Below are 26,145 nucleotides of genomic sequence, written 5' to 3'. Positions count from 1 at the left end.
TCACTAACGATTAAAATTCGGCGGAAACGACACTAAAATTGTAATAAATAATTTAGAACTTTTGGCAACATTTTTTCGAAGACGACCGTAAGTACATTCCGTTTTTGATTAGGTTATGTAATTGTTAAATTATATAGGTACGCATTTCCATCATGGATGTAATAATTTATTACGTTTTCGTAGTAAATTTGTCATTGGCACTATACGTTGATTGTTTATAATATAACTTATGCTGGCGGGATTCGGGTTGTTTCACTTAACCGGCTACACTCATTTTTTAGTACAGTTAATGTACGAATTTAGACATTTTACACTGCATTCTTACAATAATTTTATTTTGTTCAGATAGGTACTATAGTATTTATAGGCACGGTACCTCTTAATTTTATTTATCATAGTAGATTTCAATTTTTTACACCAAATTTTATTTTTAATTTTAAAACTGCAATAACAAGAATATTTGTCGAATGCATAAAAATCAAATGTTGAATAATCAATAAATAATTTTCTTTTTAAGAAATACCTATCATTATTTAAAGTTAAGGCGAGCATTTAAGATTTAACAGAGGCCAAGATTAGATTTGACGGAGTGTATTAGGGCACTTGTCCCGGACAGCAGATATTTGAGGAGCATCTGGATGCCTGAATACTATGAAAAAATGTAAAATATTTTGACCCCCGGTTTAGGAAATTTTTATAAAAATATATCACCTTCAAAAATAAATATTGATTTGTTTTGTATTTATATAATTTGGGGTTCAAAATTAATACGTCAAGGTCAAGATGTCACTTGAGTACTTGACAACAAAACGTTATTGGGGCATCCAGCGAATTTAAAATATATTAGTATGTACCTAGATATAAAATTTGAATAGGTAGTTAAATATGATTTACCAAAAATTAAAATATTGTAGTCTAAAGATTATGGCAACATCATAGAAGAACATGATTACAAGGAAACAACCCAGCAATTTTATTATTATTTTGTATTCATGCAGTAGCGTAGCCAGGGGGGCACAGGGGCCACGCTCCAACCTCATTGGCCGTATATTTATATATATTATATAAAAAATAATCGTAAATTAATTAATTTTGGTTATGTACCGGTTTGAAGTTTAAATTTAAAAAAAATAATTAATTGTTTATCAAAACACCGTGGATTAATAAGCGTATCACATGCTAGCTATATAATATCATATGCTGATATTGTGTGATGCTTAGATGTTAGATCATATACTTGTATGTGATCTAAGGTGTGACGAGTCGTTGAAAAGATTATGATTAATAATCTACAGATACCTATAACATTATAACCTTTTTATCCTTGTTGACATTTTCAATCTTAAAACGATTTAAACGTATTTAAGAGCAACTATGACTGAAGAAAGATTAAATGGCTTAGCTCTAGCTAATATAAACAAAGATAATTTATACTTTGAAGATATCGAAAAATATATTTTACCAGCTTTTATAAAGAGATCTCCAAGAAGGGTACAAACATTAGACTGGACAAAATAAAAATATTGTTTAAAATATTTGAAAAATTAAAAACACTGTTATTTGAATGTTATTTATTTATTTAATTTTTTTTTTTTTTTTGGCGCCTCTCCCTTGTAGAAATCCTGGCTACGCCACTGTACTCATATAATCATATATACTATATATAGATAGTATTGAGGTACCTAAAATTATATTTAATATAAAATGATTAAACGAGTAAACGATAATTAAAAATAACACAAGTGCATAACATAACACAACGAGATGTAGATTTCATGTAGATTTCCATAATAATTTAAATTTTAGTTACCAAATAGATACTAATTTATTTATTTATTTCGATAAGATATTAAGATGTAGGTACTTAATTTGTACCTAGATTTCACTTAACACTAATGATGTAGCACAGAATTATTCTTTAAATAGTTCTTAATAACTTGTTCTTAAATTGTATTTAAAATTGATTGCCGTACGATAAATAAATAAAAAATAATTTAAAACTGATTTTATACTATAAAAAATCATTAAAATCAATGATTCAATTGATTTAAGTAAAGCAGTGCACAGGTATAGATTCTAAATACGCCATTGCATGTAGACAAAAAAGCTTGAGAAATAATATTTTTAAAGTGCGCCTACTACTTAATTTTTTTACAATTTAAATTTTAATAGTAAATAATATATTACGAGTAATTAATGTAATTTAATTTTTCTCCAGTTAAGTTGTGATGTTTATCTGCCAATTTATTTTTAAATATTGAGAACGATCGTTCGATGTCAGCTGAAATTGAAGTGGTTGAGGCATATTTGAAGCAACTTAGTGATTAACCACTAGGCTTGTGAGGCTCGAACCTAGAGCGGTAAATTAGTTATGTTATTTTATTTTTATTCTAAAAAAATTGAACCATTACTATTTTTCACTCCCCCTTCGGCTATACCCGATTACCCATTACTCATTGATTTTAGCCTATTTAAACTACGATCCTTGGATAGTATTTTAAAAAAAGGGGGGCTGTAAACACTGAGCGCCTTTGTTTTTATTAGAAAGATCATGTAATTTTGTTTGAAGTGTTGTCCCCTTCGATCCAGGAATAGCTTGAATTTTTTCTTTTATTTCATAAATTATTAAAATATCATATTTTGAGTTAATAGCTTCTTTATTGCTATCAATGCTATTACTAAAAATTGCAAATTAGTGGATATAAATGTTAATTCATTGACAAAAGTACGTACCATCTTCAAATCTTCAATTATATCTAGAACTTTTTTAATACTTTGCAAATCGTCCTTTGTCAATCTTTCAATAACTTTTTTATATTTGTTAATATGATCTGTGTAATACAACGATGCAAGAATATCATGTCCCCCACCTAGTAAGAACTGTAAAGGGTGGTAAAGGGATATAATTAATTTTCTCTTTAAAAATAGAGATTAGACTTGGTGTTTTTAAGAATATTTTCTTTCCATTATCAATTAAAGTAACTTTTGGAAATTACCATTCATTTTTAATTTTTTTACTCGAAAAAATATAATTAATTTAAATTTTACTTCAATATGTAATACATTTTGAATTTCATAAAAATATGCAATAACCATTACATATGTAAAAAAAAAAATTCGCTAGTTACTTCAAACTATTATGATTCGTAAGGATTCCCGACAATCCAAAAATGTGAAAAGTAACAAAACATGGAATGGCATAGAAATCTACGCTCTACTTATAACATATTTTAATGAAATACTTAGAAAAATATTTTTCTTCAGGTTATGAAATAAAAAATTGTATGCTATCATTCAAAACAGTGAAAAATAAAAAACATAATTTAGATAAAAATAATTAAAATTAAATATTTTTTTTTTATAAAATGACTTAGGGAAATGTATAAATAAATACATAATATATATAATTCTGAAATTATTGAATTTATAGATGTCATCCAATGATAAAATTCGCAAACTTTGTCGAATATGTGGTGACGTTGGCTCCATAAATATATTTGGATCATTAGGACAGTCAATGGATTTATCAGAAAAGATAAACACATTGTTGCCAATAAATGTACGTATCTACTCTTATTTATTTAAGATTTATTGTTTTTATTATTTTTTAATTATTTTGATATTATACTAATAAAATATTCAAATAATAATAATAATAATAATAATACATTTTTATTTGGATTGAAGGTAGCACTTACCGACCGTCTTTCAATAATGGCATGTAATGCTTGTGTCAATCAAATTAATACATTGAATCAGATCGTGGGAATAGCTATTCATACCAATGAGTTGATGATCAAACTCCTAGAAAAAAAAGATAGCGTAAGAAATTAGCCAAATTGGCGTGGTTAATAATTTAATATTATAGTAAAATATATGTTATATACTAGGAATCTAGATACTTACATAAACTGATAGGTATATAGATACGTTATATGTAGACATGACGTAGCGCCATAAAGTTTGGTAGGTACTTATGATTGAGCCGTTATTGGTTAAAGGAATAATTTGTGTGTGATTCTAAACTTGTTTTATAAAAATATAAATGTCTGTTTGGTGCATAGTACTATAATAGAATTATACTCGTGTAGTATACATTTCCAAAGATCTGTCCAGTGTTCACATAGTATATAGTACCTACTTACATTCAACTACGCTTACGTATTTAGTATCTATTATACTATATACAGTGGTGTTTCCATTAATTTTTTTGAGAGTATACTATATCATTAAATATAAACATTTAATACAATAAGAATATTTTTCTTGTGATCTATAGGAGTAAAGCCGGTAAAGAGGGTGTCAATAATATGGAAAAAAATTGAGATTGAGAGCATACGCAGTATACCTATAATATTGAAAAAAACTTGAGAGTATACAGCGTATATGTAGTATACCCTATGGGAACACCCCTGACTATATACCTACTAGTTTATTATGGTTATGATTGTTATGAATTATGTATCATAAACATAGGTGATTGATATAGAATATAAATAACATTTAAGCTAATTGAATAAATCCTAATAACTAATAAGTAGTTTTTATACAAAAATTATACACTTAAAAAAAATAGGTATATAAAATTAGGAAGATTTTTAATTAGGAAGTTATAATTTCTTAGTTAGATCTCATGGCTTACTACTTAGGGTATTTAACTATAAAAAAAATGTTAAGTAAATTCATACTTTACTATTTTAATGATTCTTTATACTATATTCATCAATATAATATAAATATAAAATATTAATAACAAAAATAAGAAATATTTAATATATTTTTAATTCCACTATTTGTATAAGCAGAATTTTCAAGAAAGGATGTTGCAACTTTGTCGTATTTGCGGAAATCCTGGATTATTGTATATTTATAATCAACTTGATGAAAATTCAGTGAGCTTAGCTGATAAGATGAACTCGTTTTTAACGCTGAAAGTAATTTTTTTCATGTTATATAATATATTAATTTTGATAAACTTTTTTGGCATAATATCTATGTTAATTTTGTTTAAAAAATCGATATCTTGTTTCTAGTATTTTTGTATCTATGTGATATAATTGCATATTTATTTTTAGGTATCTCCTGTTGATCAACTATCATTAAAAATTTGTCAAAATTGTATCAATCAAGTAGAAGATGTATACCCCATATTTGAGTTTTGTCATAACACTACAAAACTAATGTCGATGGTGGTTGGAAATATACCACGGGATACTATGAATGTAAGAAGTTATTATATCATAAGTTATGATTATGAAAATGTATTTGTAAATACTGTTTTTAGTAGGTAACATTATATTTTTAAAAATTTTCTCGCTACATTAATTAATCAATACTATGTCTATTGTTGCTTAAACAAATTATTCATATAAGTGAATATTATAAATCTATTTTTATCTATCGTTATTATTTTCAGTAGGCGATCCATTTATAAATTAACTATATTTATGTTTACATTGTATCTTGTATGGTTTTAGAACGGTCAAAATGTGTGGTGGGTCATATATTTTAAAAAGAAAAATACAGTACTCGTATTGTCCATCATTAACTGTATACTTGTAAAATTAATATTTTTCACGTATATGATGTATACATTTTTTATAAATATTCAAAATATTAGTTATAATCGGTATGCGCTGTAATCGCTGTATACCTACTCTCTAATAATAGGGTACCTACATTTCTTAACAGTCTTAACTTAAGGGCGGCACCGTTTTCGGCCAAAATGAACCTTTCCCTTTCCGGCCATTTTGGTATGTCCGTTTTCGGTCAATACACTAGTTTGGTCATCAATGAAATATTCTTAACCTAACGTTTTTTTTATATTAAACTACCAATTTATAAAATAATTATAAAACATTAATAATTAAAATTTATATCAAGTTAAAAATTTGAAATAAAAGTTATATTATAATATTATCAATGTATACAAAAAACATAAAATTAAAGGAATATTTAATTTTTTTTATAATTATACCAAATACGTTTAATAAATTTCATTCGTGTTATTTCTCCTCTCTTATATTCTGTTATACTGGTATGGTTTTTATCCTGAAGATTTCGAACTTTTTTTTTTTTATAATTTTGGAATATCCGCACTTCGTATTTTTACATATTATGATTCTATTTGAATTTAATTTATTATATTTAACCAATACATAATTGGAGTGGAGTCTGGTTAAAAACATTGGTTAAAATATGTATGATAATAGACTCGCATGCATTTGTGGTTCTAGTAAAGTTAGAAGAGCCTAATACCCAAATAGTAGGAGGAAATATGCTTTCTTCACTAATATAAGTGTTTGTTGAATAATTACAGTATGATTTAAATTTATTATCATCAGGACATATTGACATTAAATCTTCGACAAAACAATCTTCTACATAGATATTCTATACACCTAATTAATAGTTATTACTTTTATCGCTTTTATCGACCATTAGCGTATAGATGTTGGATTATCCATGATATTTTTATTTAAAATAAAAATAAAATATATCTATAATTGTATGCTTTTTGTATAAATTTATAATTATAATATAACTTTTGTTTTTATATTTTTTATTTAATTTAATATATAAATATTAAATTAGTAGTTTAACATAAAAAACGTGAAGAATATTTCATTGGTGACAAAAATAGTTTACTGGCCGAAAACGGTAATTCCAGAATGGCCGAAAAGTGTCCCACCCTAACTTAAAAGGATGTCTCACGGTCTCACTCATAAGTGTTGTCTCCGTCTTTCAAGTGCGTAATATGACAAATTTATATTAAGCCTAGTTAGTTTTAAAGTGACAGTGAACTTGCTATCAATAAACTTAAAGGTTACAACATATTCTGTGGTGTATAAGAAATATTTTACTCGCTTAAGAATTTATAACTTCAAAATTTAAATATTTTAAAATTACTTTAAACTAGTGGGGTAGCATGAATCTTAGTGGCCCTAGGCCCTAAGACTCATAGTAGATGGAGCCCCTTAAACATAGAAATTAAATTATTAAATAGGATGATAGAGAGATTTTGATGCTATAGAATTGTTTTCATATTTTAAATGATAAAATTATTTTTAACATAAATATCATTTAAATAAAAAAATTAATATATTCTGTGTTATTTATGTACAATGTACAATTGTATATTATGTAAATATGTAATACTAATATACGTTCTGTGCTCCCTAACTTGAATTTACCTTAGGTCTAGGCGTCCTGATTTAAAATATACTACTGCTTCCAATAAACACAAAAATATGTTTTATTTACCTTTACGAGTAAGTTTAATAAAAGGTAAATTCACTCTAATATTAAAACTATCAAGGTAAATGAGAACTACTGTACGTAAATTTGATATGTTATGCATTGGAATTTGTAACTTTGTAAGACGATATGCTGGTGAGACGTGTTTTTATAAGTTTAAAAATTTTGACATTTTTTTTATTATTTGATATAATATATAAAGTATTACAAACACAATCTGTAGGTACCTACAATTTTCAGAATGAGTATGTATTTACAAATTACAAATTTAAGATACATAGTTGTCACGATAACTCGAAGTTGAAGGAAGATAGATTCGCTTCGAGATATTTAACTCAAATTTATATTAACTTATAGGTAGGTATATAATTTATATTTCTGGGGGAATAAAAAAAAAATTGAGTTGTTAAGTTTTTCGAGTTATTGTGTCTCGACTGTATATGTTCCTTCTCATAACTCAAACATTACTATCGACACACTATTTAGTATTTACTTAGTACACATGAATGTCAAATCTTAAATAAATACATGTCCGTGAATTTAAATATTGCAACTATTAAGTACGAAGTACCCATTAATCATCATTATAATTTATAAAAATAATTTTTCAGCGCATCACATTAACATTATACTTCTTACAAAGTATAAGATTAGATATGGGCAAACGCCAAACACCCACCTTATCACGTCATCTTCTCTATGGGTGCAACTAGACCTCTAAAATATGGGGTGCTTTAACTGTTGACAGTTTACCAATTGATGGTATTTCACTAAAATAATAATAGTTAGGTTTAAAAATAGGGGTACTAAAGACCTTTTTTCACCCCCCTAGTTGCGCCACTGATCTCTCCAAAAATGAAGCCATTGTTATAATTATTTTATAGTTTATAAATAGATAGTTATAATTATTTTTATACAACTTAAACATTTATTATAAGGTTATTGAAAAATAAAAATAATAGTTTTCAATATTATTATATAAGCGGTTAGTATATCTATCTATAATATAATATTACCTAATAATTATTTTTGTCGTGACACATATTATGTATGTATAGATTGATAATGCCTCGTTAGACATTTCTGAAACCTTTCAAGATAACATAAAATTTGACATTGATGAAGTAATAATTCAAGTGAGGCTATTAATTATTAATGTATGATGTATATATGTATCATTCAACTAACTACAATATGTATTTTTAGAAAAAAAATGATGGAAAAAAAGAGCTTGGTAATATTTTGAGGGACTGCGGTATTAAAAATATTGTTCATACAACCCAAAATACCTTTAGAAGTACAAATCAAATACAGTGTTTACGTTGTACACTTAATTTTACTTGTGGTGAGTATAATAATTTTAATAAGAGTTCGTTGTGATCACATTTTATGAAGGTTGGTCAGATTTGTTGAATTGGGGCTATAACAGTCACAGCCTATTTGGACTTAAATTTCCCACAGGATCACGCTATAGCTGCTATGGCCCCAGCTTAGTAAATTAAGCAGTACCATTTTAGGATATAATAGTTGATCTGTAAAACGTTTTTTTGAGAGTGGTTCAGAATATCTATTATTCTTATCAGTACCTACTCTCGTGTACGCCAAATTTCAGTAAATACATGCGCTATGGTTGCTAGTTCGTACAAAAATCGCATCGTAAAAAGCACTCAGTTTTTTTCAATTTTCTAGATAACTTTCCTAATTTTTTTTTTCGTAAAAATCTTAATTCCATTATTTCAAAGATTATATAAAAAAAATTTATCCTAATAGGTTCATTCGTTTTCAAGTTATGCACTTACCAACATACAACATTACATTTATGTAATGTATATGTATATAGATCATAATAGAAGTAGGTATATAACCTTTGTAAAATTATTTGTTTTTATTATATAAATATAGGTACAGAATTGAGACGCCATATTCTGCTGAACCATAACTTAAAAGAACTAGATTGTCATCATTGTTTTCGTCGCTGTTCGAATTTAATGGAATTTGAAAACCATGTAAAATTACATTTTTATGCTCAACTCCCATATTATCCATGCGACTTATGTACAATCAGCTTCACCAGTTTGGCAAATCTAATACTCCACATTAAAACACATGACTTAAAACATTCTAGAGAATGGGCACTTATCTACAATCAATCTGATAAATCTAAATGTTATGGCTGTCGATATTGTAATAAGACTTTTATTCATGAAGCATCAAGACAAATGCATGAACGTATTCATTTTACATGCTTAATATGTGAGACATGTGGTAAGCAATTGCCAAATAAATCTCAGTTGAGTGTTCATCAGCGTCAACATACCGGGGAAAGACCTTATCACTGTATGAACTGTGGTTCTTCGTTTAAATGTTTGTCAACATTACGCCAGCATGAAGTTGTACACTATGAAAAAAAATACATCTGCGAAGTCTGTCTGCGTAAGTTTAGTCGGCCAGAAAAGGTTCGTATACATATGAGAGTACATACAGGGGAAAAGCCTTATAACTGCTTAATATGCAATAACAAATATCAACAGAAAAACGATTTAAATCGTCACGTAAAAAAAAAACATGGAGATGATTACACTATGAGCAATTTCAAACTAAATTTGTTTTAAATTAAATTAACTCAATATTTTAGATAATCAAATTATTGATTACAAATAATGTTATATGTTTTTAATAATGTACATTTATTAATATTCTTATTTTTACTTTACCTAGCAATTAGCATTAATATTCTTTTTATCATAAATTAATTATTACACTACCAATTCAATTAATTTTAATACTTTTCATATGTACATAATTTATTTATCTTATACACTGAAGAAACTAAAAATGTACACATTTTTTTATAAGATCATTGTTTATTTAAAAATAAAATTTCTAGTCAAATGTGTTTTATTTACATTAAATGATCACTAACATAAATTAAGATTATAATTTTTTTGTGGTTTTTAATTTTCTTTTAGAACTTTCATTAAGTGCTTGTATACTTTTTGGATTTGAATTCAATACTAGATCTACAAAAGTCATTGCTAACATAAGACCATTAGACATAAGTTCTCTTATAATTGGTTCTTTAACTGATCTATAAGTTAAAATAGCATCAATAGCAGGAACAACAGGAGTAATATATTCGGGAAAGACGCCTTTTAGCATCAATTCTGTTATATCTTGTGATGAAATAATTTCTGTACCAACAATAATTCGAAATAGCCTGGCGTGTAAACGTGCTTTCATTAGTATTACTTTGTTCATAGATTCTTCTAAAAATATTTAAAAAAAAAATTGTGTAATATTGTTTTAGAACAATATATTAATATATTGGTAAATATTTACGAGCATTATCTGAAGTATTTATAGTTTGGCTGCTGTTGATAAGAGCAATTAGCATAGCAAGTGTCTGTAGTTTAACATAAAATAAATTGGCACCAGCAACATTCACATTGTTTGGCATTTTCACATAGTTCTCAATTAGGTAAATATCACTTTCAGGTAAATCTTTCATGAGTGCAGCAACCTGAGTATATACAATTAATATAATAGGTAGTCATAAAATGAATATATAAAATATTGCTTACAGAATTATAGACATCATCTAAATGAAATCTGTTCATCTCTTCTGGCATGTAAAGCATCTTCCAATCTTTAAGAATATTACCATCTCGAAGTATAGTGGTACAACTCAAATATTGACCAGACATTTGTATAGAAACAATTTTTTTAATAGACTAAAAACGGTTATCTAATTAGAGGGAATAGTAGAAAAATATGGTTTAATAAAATTACCTCTCGTCTTGCTTCTGAAAGTAAAGGCATATAATAGTTGACATTCCGACTATGTTTTCGTTTAATTTTACTAACTTCAATTGCTTCACTAAAACAGCGTATCATGCGCATCTGCTTACATCCAAAAGTTTTCAATATCACTAACATAAAAATGATAAATAATAAAGGCACATTACAACATACCAGATATTTCAAGTAAAAAATAAATAACTCTACGAGCAATTGGTTATTATTATTATTTTTTTTATTTTAGTCTATAAAACACGATGAGCACAAAATTGCCTTAAACTAACTTTAAATTATTTTAATATAAGTAAAAAAATAAAATCAATGACTGAGGACATATCGCCCTTTGAGTATTCTGCGCTGCAGTACTTTGCGTCCCTCTTTTGTTGCCATCCTTGTCCACCACCCATGTTTTTTAATACGTTTTGCTTCATTAGGCCGAGGAAAATGATGGCGTGTTTTTGTGCGAACAAAGTCAATAGACCAAGAGTTTAATGCTGAAGGTGTTAAAAAATTAGTTGGTGTAGACCCATGAGAAGTAATTCCAACAACTTTTCTAAAATAAATAATTATCATGACAAAAATTATTAATGGGTGTTATGAATCAAGTTGAAATATTTTTTTCAATAACTTACTGGAAAGTGCTACGTAGAATTTGACCTAAAACCATTCTGAATGATTTTCAAAAGGATATATGGAAAATTGATGAGTATTAATTTGAATATAGCTTACTTGTTTAGCTGATTTAAATTGAAAAGATTGAACCTGTTCCTACGATGGACCTCACTCAACCTCAGACATACTCGTGAATAGGAATTTTGTATGATTAACCACTATTAAAGATAGTACTATCTGAAATTGTGTATTGAGCACGATGTAGATAAAAAAAATATCTACATAATCTGGTATTGAGATATACAATAGTACGAAGTTCATAACCGAGATAGCGCTATATAATATTTATAAAATTAAATGAATAACTTATTTTAAATTATACATTGTTGTATCGTTTTATGATATTTATTTTTGGTTTCACTAATGTCTTAGGTAGGTATAATCGGAAAAAAAAACAATAAATAAATAAAATATTTTATATTTATTATTAATATGCGATAATACCATACTTTATATACTTACACGTTTTAGTTTCGATTGGAGGTACAGCAGGTCTATTTCTTGGATGTTCGGTAGGTATTAAGTTTCTTGCCTTCTTGGAGATAATTTACTTCTTCACATTTCGTCTGGCATTTACGTCATTGTATGAGAAATAAAAAACATTATTATGTATTATAATTATTCCTTTACCTATTCTATTAATCTATTATTATTTTCTTATTGTTTTTAACTACTTATATCTATTATTAGCAAATATGAAACTAATAAGTAGATCAGTAAGTATAAGCTTATATTATATTCATTTTTACACTATTATAGTTGTAAGGTTTCACTTAGTATACTAGAATAGTAACCAATTTAAAACTGCAGTTATTAAAAACATTCTCTTTAAGATAATCTGTGACAATTGTATTTTATTTACATAGCAGGCATAAGCTAGAAATTAAATTATAATTATTTATTTATTTAAGTATAATTTATAATTATACATTATACTAAACGTAAAAAACAATTATAAGTTTTTACAAATATCGACCACTGATTTGTCTGATTTTTTTGTATTTTTATAATTTGTTATTAATAAAATAATATAAAGTATACGTGTAATATACGATATAATCATGAACTGGTGCGCGATAACAATTTTATTGAACTTCGTAGTTTATGTAAACATAGTATATAATAATAATATATAATAATAATAATAATAATAGGCCGTAGCCATTTTCCTTCAAAAACGAGATACCGTTTTCCTCTAAAAAAAAAGGTTGGTTTCCATTTTCCTTCACATTATTTTTGACTAAAATTATGTCTATTTTCCTCCAACATTTTAGCTGGTGTCGTAGTGTTGCGTTCCGAATTATAAAGATAGAATATGGCTATGATCACATTTTACGAGTATCTATTGATAAAATTCTAGTCGCTTAATTTCTAGGTATATAATTACAAAAAGTAAAATAATTATTCATATTATGTCTAATTTTTATTTTCTTTAAACAGGTATTAATTTATTAGCTTAAAACGTCCTATAATATAAAAAATATATAATATTATATAAGTAATAGGTACTGTAGTGATTTTACTATATTTTATATTTTACATATTGTCTGGTTGCATTATCAACAACCACTTATTATTAATTATTATCTAATTTATTATTATTTTATTTATTGATTGATGCATCTTTATCGACGTACGTATTTTTTTATTATATTCATTCTGTTTTTAGCCACCCGCCAAGTTCAGCGCGTACGGTATATTTTATATTATAATTAAATACTTGAAGTATTTAAAATATTTAAAATATTTTATTTATTGAAGGAAAATGGTCAAGAACTATTTTTTATTTTTTTAGGTAATGGAGTTTGGCATTTTATATTATGAACCTCATGTTATATAATTATAATATAATAGGATTGACGTAAGTGGGTAATTTGTCGCATATTTATTTACAATAAAAATAATTAAATTAATAATGTTTCAACCAACAATATAAAAAACACTTTGTAGATTACCAACTAAATTTAAAATATTTTAATGATTATTAAAAAATTTTAAAATACATGATTAAGTATAGGTACTTATATAAACAAACAAATCCAAAATCATAAGGTAAAATTTTATTTTGGTTTTTGAAAACTTGTCAATTGTCAATAACTTTAATAGCATCAACAAAAAATCATGTTTTGAGTTATAAGGAATATTGTACATATTCTATAATATTATAAAACTCAAATAATTTTTGTATTAGTTGTACTATATAAATATAATAATAATAGATAGATAAAAATTAAATGTTTTAGGGAAATTTAAGGGGCCATCACCCATGTTCTCGCGATGTGTCCTGCAAACGAACGAATGAGTGTCGGGGACACGTTTGTTCGGGTGCGTATAGGTGTTGACCATGATGTAAGCAAGGTCCGATTACCTCGACTACGGGAGCAATGGTTGACGGTGAGTATATACTACTATAATATAGTACGCGTCAATAGTGTACAATAATGAGTTACTTGTAAGAATAATGAGAATTGTCAACAATGAACAGTCTCACTCTTCTAATTAACCTACTGTATTTTACTATACATATTTAATGTTTTCTTTGTGGTTCATTGTATATTTTTTTCTTATTTTATCTTTTAATTGTTTTATAATATTTTAATTATTAAATGTTACTTGTAATGTAACCATTACTGTTGAGATACCAGACCGTATTTTTAATAAATAAATAAATATAATTCGATATATGTTGTGAATACATTTTTTGTTGCTTGGTCAAAAAATTGATAGTTATTCCACACAAGATTTTCTATGCGTTTTTTTTACAATCCAAAAATATAGTCATAATTATTTTCATATTGTTTAAATTAATTTTACAATATTATTTTGTAATTTTTAATAATATATGAAGTAAAAACCAATATGAAATAAGTTAATAAAAACATTTATTCAAGATAGGTAATCATAAACATAAATATAAACATAAACAAGTATAAACAAACAAACAAACAAACAAACATAAACATATTATTATTATTATATATATATAATATTTATACGTTTTTCAAAAATGACAAACTGCTTCAACTATGCGCAGCACAGCATAGCATTCGTCTCATACATTTTTTAGTTCTACACCATAAAGATTTACGATTACGTCGTTTACGACGTGTCGTATCCGTTATGGGTGGTGTCGGTGCTGGTGTCAGCTCCTGCGCACTAGTTGAATCACTTTGCTCCTCTTGGCCATCGGCTACTATTGTATATAAATTTGGCATTGAAACCGCGGTGCGGCGTAGGCATTTTGTTTTTTTTATTTCTGATAATTCGTCAGTCTCTATTGATGTAGAAATGTTGGGCAAAGACTTACATTTGATTAGGTTTATGCCATTCATGTTTTCGGCTGATCCGACTCATTCGATATAATAGTTGTAACGATCACGTCCTTCAACAAACTGCTAGAATTTTCCGTAATAGATATATTCGGTATGGAAATGGCGTTGCGGCGTAGGTAATTAAAATTGTTTATTCCTGACAGCTGCAGGTTAGACTCCGATGAGATTGTTAGGTAAATGTTAGTTATGTTAACTTCCAAAGTTAATTTTGTTCATTGTGACCACAAAACGTTAATATAATTTTAGATAGATACAAGATAAAAAATAAAAAAATGAAAATAAACTAATATGTCAATTCAAAAATATTCGATTTGGCAGTTAGTAGTTATCCAGCACACTTCTGAATTGGTAATGAGACATAATTTATAAATATTCATATTCATACTCATGAAATAAACAATAAAGCTTATCTTTTCCTTGACGACAGCAATTTTATTATTTTTGACAAAAAATGGGCAGTATAAAGAAATACGAAAAATAGTATCATATTAGTATAACACATATTATTACTTTGTGTTCATTTTTCTCATAAAAATTATTTTATAATACATATAATTAATTTATAGTTTTTGGAGTGTTTTAAGACCATATTTTTATTATATATATTTTTGTTAAATATATATAAACAATGGCGGACTGGGAGAAAAAAATAGTCCAGGAAAATCATACTCAGTATACTTACGGCCTTATATATATGTATAATATATATTTGTAAATACAATTTAGCTTTTACATTTTTAAGTATTTTAATAAATTGATATAAAACAAGGTAAAATAACTATTGTATATACTTTAGTAATTGTCATGTATATAATTTAAATTTCAATCAATTTGATTTTAATAAGAAAGTTTATTATTTGTATTGTACTTTTAGGTGTTTTATTTTTAATTATAATATTTTACTTCTTTCGATTGAACTATACGTGAAACATTTTATACAACACTAATAATACCAAAATTAACTTAACAAACTAACTTCTATATATTATTATATAAATTATAAGTTCAGTACAATATGAGTGTAATAGGAACCAAAGTCAGTTACATATAATGTTATGCGCGTTCGTACGTCGGATATTCCCACAGACTGTATAATGATAAATTTATATTATATTATTTATATTATATATTATTATTATTATATTATTGGTGGGAAATTTCCGATCCATTGATTGGTAACGTAAATATAACATCATGACAACGCGTATGTTTTGACGACGTCGTTGTTAGTTTATTTAGTAAAGTATTTTAATTTCGAAAAATTACCGACGATTTTTAATATTTTAACCTAATAATGTATATGACGTAGATGTTTTTGTGATTATTTTTTTTGTTTTAACCTTTCTTTTTAAAAAACATAATACAATTTATTATACAGCCGTCGAGTATAATATAATAATTAATAATTCACGTTTACGAAGATCTATCAATTCAGTGTATTATAATATTATCTGTAAATCAACTACCCGTATCGTCTGTGTTTCGCTTTGGGACACCAAAATTTTTACACTACTGTCTTGTAATTCATTATTATTATACAGATAATAATATTATAATACATCGTAATCGGACACAGCAGGTCTGTAGACCACGATCGCTCATTATTTTATTGTCTGTTCGTGTAATTTACAATAATGTCTAAGACGCGTAAAAATTTGCCTAAACCGCCGCAGTACCATGATAATTCAATGGACATTCGACGCACCTTGTGTGACACGCGCATCGGATATCGTTTGATGTGTCGGTGTGAATTTTTTTTGTTAGAACAAAAAAGCCGAATGAAACCTACAACCGCAAATCATAATGTGCCAATAATATGACGTGTATAAGACGTCTACGCGTATATGTCTGAAGTCGTATATGAAAATCAGTAAAAACGGTTTCGCGGACGAATGTGTATAGTTATTCAATGCAGGAAAATTCCACTTAGATCAAACCAACGACGACGACTGGATATGAATTAAAATTATATTATATTGCAGATTAACGCATATTATATTAACGCCCCGCGTGTGAAGGAAAGTATTTTCTCTTTTGTACCTTTACGAATATTAATATAGTTGCTTATTTAAAATTAATAAATTTATATGAATACTTCAAAGTTCAAAGTCTTAGAGGTTTTATTTCAAAAGCTGATTTAAATTTTTACACCATAACTTTGTCAAAGTTATAAGAATCTACTGTATTTCTACTCATAAGCGTGTGCACAAGGGGAGGCCGGGTGGTCCGTGGCACATCCTGCGAGCCGTACCGAAATTTTTATACATAGTAATACATGTTCTAAACATAATGATACATTAAATAGGTAGGTGAAAAATAACTGATACGCAATGATAATAAATAATAATAAATAAATGTCTTTAAAAATAAAATTGATAACATATTATGTCATATTACCATTACAGATTGCGAAATTGTATTAAGTTGAGTGGACAATTACAATATTTCTTATTTAATTAAAAAAAAATGTGTATCTGTTTTTATTCATATAAATTATTTATGCCTTAAATAGTGGGTGATTATGAGTGTAGGTAAATTAAAGTATTTAACATTTTTATTGTTTATTCCATCAGAGTTTAGGTTTCTTAATATTTATTAGCCCACCCTGCCACAAATGTCTGCGCACGCCTATGCACGTGGGTACGACGTCCTCTATACATTAATGTCAAAATAGATACTAATAACAATAATATACAGTATATGTACATATATTAATTATATACTATACTATCATTGATTTTAGAATGTATATTCATTCAATGTATATACATTCTAAAATCAATGTTAATATTAACAAAATAAGGTATGTTACATCAAAACCTCAGTAAAATTTAAAAAATTAATTTATTTGGTTATACACTTAATATAATTGAAAAATTGAAAACTCATGTATGACAAGAATTATAGACCATTATCATGGTTTATCGACATCAAAAAAAACATCTCGTTACCATCTTTACTTTGTGGCTTATAGTCTATAGATGTATCTTTTCATATCGGGTTTTTTTTTTAATGAATTATAATTATGTTGTTGATATTGGATTAAAATCATTTAAAGTTGGCACGTTAACTTAATGTATAGTGTATAGATCAATTTAAATAGTATCTGGTGTTAGATATTTTACCTGTTTTAATAATTTTATTGTATAAATATATGATATAAAGTGAATTATGGATATCAATTATATTTCACGGTTAGGTGAAATGGGAAATAATGTAGCTCTATATCCCTCTTTTCTACTGTAAAAAAATCTACTTACGTAGCATTATCACTCATATAATGTGGATATTATGTCCATGGTGGATATCATCGATATAGATGTATACATATAAATACACAATTTAAATTTACAATCACGCATCATAGTCTATGCATAGAATAGATTTAATATGTCTATGGTCTATGTTTTGTCAGTTAGATACCTACAACCTACCTTAGTAACTAATGTCCCAATATCTATACAAATAAACCTGTTTTGTTAAAATTTATATCATACATAATGTATATATGATATTATTATTATATATTAATTATTATAGTCCTAGTTTGTGCGTGGTATGCCATTTAATTATTGGACAATCAAACTTGAGCCTGCTGTATTGATGATGGCATGTCCTATAAATGCCATAAACATAATATAGAGCCAATTTATAAAAGTCTAAATACTAAACGAAATTGTCTTCAATTCATTTAATTGTATTAAACTAGATATAGTATGTCTATTTACTTTCCTATAATAATGGCTATAAATGCTATAGTACGCATTGTTCGTAGATCACGTTCGTGTAGATATATTTATTTTGTTACGGTTTTGATATCGTTTCAATAACTTGTTATAACTTTTTAATTTTTCTAGTTATAGGTTATACTAGTATAGATACACATAGATTTTAAGGAGACTACATTTCGTGATCAAGTACCTAACCTCGATCGTGTCAAACTTATAAGTTATATTATTTATTATTTATCTACACTATACAATAAACATAATTAAGTATATTGGTAATTAGTATATTAATTGTATGTCTTTATTGCTTATGAATTATGGTTAAGTTTTTGTAAAGATATAACTATATACTATATAGAATAGAGTTTACTATTATATAGGTTCAAAATTATGGAGATATTCATCCCGATCCCCGGACTAACTCACCAATTTTATAGTAAATAGCTGTATAGGTATAAATTAAAATCATACCAACAAGTTTTAAAATCAGTGTGCAACTTTTTCATTCCTTTCAAAGTTTTAACCCATTTTTAAAGAATCATAATAGCTATACGTTATATTACTATTATCTATTATACAGTTATACTATAGAGTAGATGCAATTCTTATTATTTCATCTATTATGAGATTACGGTTTATATTAGTAATTCAATAAGAATAGAATTATACGTCTATAACAGGCAACAGCTAAGTATATTTTGTTAACAGTTAAATAATATTTAAAAACTTTTCCTTTTTATTTAAATTTATAAACACGACCAATAATTGTAATAATAAAACTAAAAGTACTACGTCATACCCATATGTGTTGTCTACGTCTTAACTACGCATTACATACAAAATGTTAGTTTAGCCGTATTTCTATTTTTGTGTAACTAGCTTAAATATTTGAGAAAATTGACCTATTATCAAAAGATAATAATATAATTTTTATTAACATTTTTAAGCTAATTATGATTCTGGAAAATATTAAAATTTAAAAATACTCATACGTATAAACTTCCATCATTAACATTAAAATATTGTAAAAACTAACGACAAAATACAAATAATGTTATTTTTCTTGCCTCTAAGTTTGATAAATAAATCACAACTATGTAAAATCTAACAATATAAAATTGGAACTTTTGAACGTAAATTTGTCATATTGTCTATGTGTAAGACACTAAAATAGAGACAGCATATGCAAGCGTGATGTACTTAGAAAAAAATAAAAATAGAAATCTTGTGACGACTTGTCTTAATTTATGTTTATTATATATTTACACAAATAAATATTTTATACTGGGTTACTTAAAGTTATAAAACACATGTGTGGCCTATACAGTTATTTTCAAAAAACAAAGTTAAATAATAAATATTATATCATATATTCATACATTATTATATTTCATTAGTATTATTGTTTTGAAAAAATATTCATTTATATCATTAAAATTAAAAGCCTTATATGGTATAAATATATTACATTTTTTTAAAAATTTTTTAAGCAAAATTCTTCAATAATTTTATCTGTGTTTGTAATGTTTCTTCTTCTTGGTCTATGTGATATGATAAAAGAATAAGGTCAATCCATTTAGCATTAATAAATACTATATTAACTTAACAAATTAATACAATATTCTTTCAAATAATGTGTAAGTATCTAACCGTACTTACGTATTATGTATGAAAAAAATAAGAGTATCTAACGAGGATATCTGTATCCATCACTTCCCTAAATACTGCAGGGCATGCCCCGTTCCTTCAATGATATCTTTATTCTAGGAAAAATGCGTTTTTTTCTACATAGGTATTATATTTATATATTGTTCATAAATTCATCAAATTATTGCAATTTTCAACAGTTTGTTGAATAAACATTTAAGTTTTAAAAATATATTATAGTACTCGTATATTTAATTTCCCAAATGAATTGCTTATTATTTATCAATAAGTTAAAATTGCAACATTAGTCGGCAAAACTTTATAAATATTATGAAAAAAAAATGTACCTACATAATATATTATTGTACTATTATACTGAGTATTTTACAAAACTTATGAGTTATATATGACAAAACATAACTACTCTTAACAGTCTTAGTCGCTGTTCATTACACAAATCTTATTGAAGTAATTTGATAAAAATGTATATATTTATATTAATACATTCATGTATTATGTATATATAATTTTATCATTTATGTGAAATTTAATAAATGCATTCCTGACAAATTAAAAAAAAATTAATATTTTGGAAGGTGATTTAAGTAATTGTTATTAATCGTTTTCAGTTTTTTGATTATTTATTTATTGTTGTCCAGTGTTCACTATTATTTTAACTATCTATATATATTTATATCTTTATATTATTCACATAGGTACCTATACCTATATTTTTATTATTGTTTATCATGATGGTAAATAGTTAATATTATACTCTATATGACTTATTTATATGTGTACAACTAGAGTCTAGAAGTTGTTTTTCTCACCACAAATAACACAAATATATTAATTATCATCTATCAGTTTTCTTCAACATTTCTATTGCCGATATCTGTTCATCAATTCTATATCTTTTGGAAATCCAATGATATTCACATAAAATATTCTGTTGATTAACCGCTGTAGGTTATCGGGTAATATTCTACAAAATAAATACAAAAAAATTAAAAACAATTATTTATTATAGGTAGTTATTCTAAATATATGACAAATATGAAAGTCATTTTTTAATTGGCTAGATGAATTTTAAATTGTATTAATCAATTTATCTGAGCACAGTTTATACTGTCAAGATAATTGTTTTAACTCAATCGCAAAGATCTTTTATTTTTTAGTCTAAACCAGATAATTTGCATATTGTATTAAATGAGTCTTTAGGAAATTGTTAAATTTCTTCAATTTGAGAAAATGTTCTAGGATCTAAGCAATTTAAATTTTTTAATAACATTTTATTAGGGTTAACCTAACTTTAGGTGGCCACTTTGGACACCTTTCCTCTACTCACAATGCTTAGCTTAATAAATAGTTAATAGTAATATTGTAAAAAGCTGTAATTAAAAATTGAATTAAATAATGTGTTTAACTAAATTATGAAATATGTATAGACGCGTGTTGCATAGTATTTGATTCAACTATATTATAGATATTTAGTTAAATACTTAGGTACTTAAATTGAAATGTAAATTAGTAAGTTATACGTTGTTATTTAAGGTTTAAATGTTGTATCTATTGGTTATTGTTATGTAACAAATGTTGAACAAAATTGACATACCTTACAAGTTTAACCGGAAACATAAAGTGATTGGGAACTGAAAAAATTCTTCGATTTTCTAGTATACCATTTATAACGATTTCACCAACAAAAGACGTGGGCATTTCTGGTAATCTAAAATACATTTAGTTGTATATAAATAATATTATTTTTGTTTTTAAGTATAAAATATTATTATTTAACCATTAAATTGTAATATATACCTGAGCTTTAAATGTTTAGATATTTCCGGATTAGTCTCTATAAAGTACGGACACACCGTTGTTGACACGACGGCTGATTTCAATTCTCTCAGTTCATTATACAAACTCTCCATCATGCCTAGATTACACATAATATAGAAATATAGTAATGATAATATTAATATAAATTATTATTAATTCTTAATAATCCTATTATAAAACTAAAACAGAGTTTTATTATAAATTATAATATGTTTGATAATATTAAAATTATAATTTAATATTATTATTTACCATTTGTCGCCCATTTGGTGGCTGTGTACGTAGATATTCCAGACAATCCACTCATCGATGACATAGATGATATAGCAACAATTTGTCCGTGATTTCTTTCCAACATCGAGGGCAATAATTCTCTATTGATCTATAACAATTTTTATTGTAATCTAAAAAGCATTAATGCCAAAAATTGAGAACTTAATGTATCAATTGATATTGCATGTCGTTTAAGCAAATCACTTCAAACATTGAAAACAGTTTAAACACGTATACTATGTTTTAAAAATTGGAAAATAAAAAATAGTTTTTAAAAATTTAAGTGTTTGTGATTTAGTACAAATTGTGACGTAATAAATTTATCTTTTAACTTTTACATTTCTTTTTTAAAATCTTCAGATATAACATATATCATTAATTTTGAAAAGAAAAATTAAAATCGACGGAAATAGCACGATATCATATTATCATTGCAGTGTAAAGCTCACCCAAATTTGTCCAAGGAGATTGACGTTGATCAAATTTTCGATAAGCTGATCTGATTCAGGATTGACGTACATATGGGCCAATACAATGCCCGCGTTGTTCACCACTATGTCCACAGGACCTAGTTCTTTCATAATGGCCTCGTGCATAGCCTTTATTTGTTGCCGGTCGGTCACGTCGACTTTGTAACTCTTCGCCGTCCCGCCTTTTCGATTGATTATTAACGCCGTCTCGGCGCACCCTTCACCGTCGATGTCAACGCAAGCAACTTTGGCGCCCAGCGTGTGAAACCTTTTGCAAAGCTCGCGGCCCAAACCCCTAGCGGCCCCGGTAACCTATAGTAATAAATAATATTCCAATTAAAATTATTTATAATAAGAGTAATATGACAGTATTTTTAATAATTTATAATTAGATTAAATAAATTTAATTTAAATATACAGGTTTAATAGTTTAAGAATTAAGTTTAAACTAATATAATAATATTAATAATAAATACCAAATTTTTCATGTACGGGAAAAAAAGAAAAAAAAGAGAATATAATAAATAAATTACAAATAAAAGTGGTCATAATATTTGTTTTTACTGTTATTAGTTTATATAATACAATACTCAAAACACATGTTTACGCGTTTAATACGTATTTAGAATTTAGATGATTAGGGTGATTGCTTTGTGCTGACTTCCGCAGTCCTGATGAGTGTAGATTTGTAAATTTTAAATTCGTCTAGCATTGATACTGTAATAATGTTATAATAATGTATAATGTTGTAAACAAACATACAATTATGTATCTGAAAACCATAAAAGCTTATCCACTATATAAACCTAAATATTGCACTAACGAATTTAGGTTTCGACGATAAAAATCGAGTTGAAATAAATAATGTGATAAAAAATATAGGAATTCGATTTTTCTTATAACTCACCAAAACAACTTGTCCGCTAATGTTTTTTTGTGGAGATTTATAAAATAATTTTATTGTTGCCCACATGACAGCCGGTATTATAAGTAAAATGCACAACAATATTTCAAATATTAATCGTATTGGATTGGCTGGAATTTGCTTGTACTGACATTGTTTGAAAGATTTATTTCTTGTATTTGCCATATTTATATATTTTGAATTAAGCTAACATACTACAATAAGTTAGAAGTTTAAAATGAACTAAAGTAATTTTATGAAAATTAAATGACCAATACTTATAAGTTGTAATGATTTAATGCCGCAATCGATCATTTGATTCAATGACAAATGTATTTTAAAATTGCTGAGTAATTTACAATTACATTTTATGTCAATAAGAATAAGATGGTGTGATGAAAATTAATTTCATAGATAAGTAACTAATAAAACTTATGTGAAGGTTAATAATATGGTAATATATCTTTATATAAATACTTTAATATTTATTTGGTAAACAAATATTATTTTAATAATTCAATGTATAAAAGTTATAAGGTGACCACTGGTTAGATATTACTTAGAATTTAATTCTTATTCATCCTCCTTTCTAAATTACATATTTTTACACCTACAAGATCAAATATAAAATGTAATATATAATTATACAACTGTTTATATTGTCACATAGTCATTAGTCATTACTCACATACACCGATTACCTCCCAGTTTCTAAGTATAAATAATAGCTACTAATATAAATAAAACTATTAAAATATATATTGTCATTGTGTTATGTTGTAACTTGTAGTTATCCCATCAACACAACCATTCTATGTAGTATAAGTACCAAGTATATTAAGGTACCTACAGCTTGACCCTTTCTGTTTTTTTCATATCTCATATTATATCATAGCTTAACCTAGTTCTGTATGACTGTATGTCGATACATAAATATTTTAACCTACTAAAATACTTACTGACTAAGGATTTAAATTATACATTGTTTTATATACCTACCTGCTATTATACTAATGTTTTCTTAACCTAATTTTAAATTCTTATAATGTTGATATATTGTAGCAAACTGACAACATATCTGTTTCTTAATTCAGTATATATACCCATCCAATAACTAATGATTAATACAACAATACGATAATAAATAACTATACGGATATATCATAAACGTAAATTTTCCTTATGGTAAAGAGGGAGGGGGTAATAATGTTCATTTATATCTTCTTTATGTAGCGGTTTAAAATCAGAGTGGTACGTGTTAAACCACGGAAGAAAATTAATGTAGGTTTGAATTCAAATAAATCATTTTAATTGATCAATCATAGGCCACTAAATCATGTTTAAGCCTTAAGGTACCATTAACTCACAATATTGATTCAATAAATGTTTAGTTATTATTGTCCAACCCAGCAATTGTAACATTGTTTGAATACATGGAAATATATTTATTACTTGGATATTTAGAATAATATTAGTGAGAGCTGAAGAAAAACCATTATTGAATGAATAAATATTATTTTAAGTTTAAATTTACTCAATGTAAATAAAAATATAGGGTATTTAATAATAATTTAATGACCTATTTAACTTCGATCACTTGGATATAAATTCATATGTCTCTGCTCAAATACAAACGAAAAACAGGTGTAGCTACAGTTAAATGGGTCTTCGTTCTTATCGACGCAGTATATATTATAGTATTAATTTTAAACTATTATATGTAGGAAACAGTGCTATCCGACGTTTCATCCAAACGGTAAACAGTAATAATATTTTTAGTTTCTTTTTAGTTTGCCTTAAAATGATGTTTGTTGTTCAGTCGAGTAGTTTTGTGATCTAACTATCAAACATTTATAATAATGCATTAACTACCTATATTATTCACCTTTTAATTAATAAATTATGTATAATTAGCATAGGCACAATTTGAATTTTAAATTTGGTGTTGGGGGCTATTATAATTTGAATGTATGTACTGTGTGTATGCTCCCTGAGATATATGAAGGGGGAAAGGGATATATTATATATTTCATGTATACAAACCATTTTTGGGGCGCTATGATTGATTTTAGCCCCCCTCCTCAAGCCCCCCTCAAATTGCGCTTATGATAATTAGAATAACTAGAATGAGAAAAAAAGTAGATATTTGAACGTAAAAATTATATGTAGTAGTGGAAATTAATTTTTTTCAGTGATTGTTTACTGTGTAAGCTTTACACTTTATT

The 26,145-nt window shown here is 26.3% G+C and overlaps 3 protein-coding genes across 5 annotated transcripts; 1 reads left to right on the top strand and 2 right to left on the bottom strand.

The window, feature by feature from the left end:
- Nucleotides 1-72: 72 nt before the first annotated feature.
- Nucleotides 73-9,869, top strand: LOC113554842 (zinc finger protein 596-like). The gene is made up of 8 exons (XM_026958902.1): nucleotides 73-87; nucleotides 3,431-3,559; nucleotides 3,688-3,822; nucleotides 4,806-4,934; nucleotides 5,076-5,222; nucleotides 8,316-8,393; nucleotides 8,464-8,602; nucleotides 9,160-9,869. Exons 2-8 carry the CDS (start codon nucleotides 3,431-3,433, stop codon nucleotides 9,867-9,869), a joined length of 1,467 nt encoding a protein of 488 aa, XP_026814703.1. The 5' UTR covers nucleotides 73-87.
- Nucleotides 9,870-10,126: 257 nt separating this feature from the next.
- LOC113553583 lies at nucleotides 10,127-11,898 on the bottom strand. 3 transcript variants are annotated; one of them, XM_026956973.1, is made up of 5 exons: nucleotides 11,785-11,898; nucleotides 11,047-11,186; nucleotides 10,839-10,988; nucleotides 10,597-10,777; nucleotides 10,127-10,523 (listed from the first exon to the last, which is right to left on the bottom strand). In XM_026956973.1, coding segments are annotated over exons 1-5 (804 nt in total). In that variant the 5' UTR covers nucleotides 11,786-11,898; the 3' UTR covers nucleotides 10,127-10,191. The 3 variants fall into 3 exon arrangements, with proteins under 3 accessions (XP_026812774.1, XP_026812773.1, XP_026812776.1); XM_026956972.1 differs by having other exon boundaries at nucleotides 11,047-11,608; nucleotides 11,688-11,883; XM_026956975.1 differs by having other exon boundaries at nucleotides 11,047-11,157; nucleotides 11,785-11,860.
- A 9,418-nt stretch (nucleotides 11,899-21,316) lies between these two features.
- On the bottom strand, nucleotides 21,317-24,106 carry LOC113554535 (17-beta-hydroxysteroid dehydrogenase 13-like). The gene is made up of 6 exons (XM_026958420.1): nucleotides 23,924-24,106; nucleotides 22,996-23,328; nucleotides 22,526-22,655; nucleotides 22,253-22,370; nucleotides 22,050-22,163; nucleotides 21,317-21,419 (listed from the first exon to the last, which is right to left on the bottom strand). The coding sequence occupies exons 1-6, from the start codon at nucleotides 24,104-24,106 to the stop codon at nucleotides 21,317-21,319; spliced, it is 981 nt and encodes a 326-aa protein (XP_026814221.1).
- Nucleotides 24,107-26,145: the final 2,039 nt, after the last annotated feature.

The sequence above is a fragment of the Rhopalosiphum maidis genome, chromosome 2 (genome assembly GCF_003676215.2).
Source record: "Rhopalosiphum maidis isolate BTI-1 chromosome 2, ASM367621v3, whole genome shotgun sequence".
Taxonomy (NCBI): Eukaryota; Metazoa; Arthropoda; class Insecta; order Hemiptera; family Aphididae; genus Rhopalosiphum; species Rhopalosiphum maidis.
The sequence above is the reverse complement of the archived record's forward strand: the minus strand, read 5'-3'. Positions and strand labels throughout refer to the sequence as shown.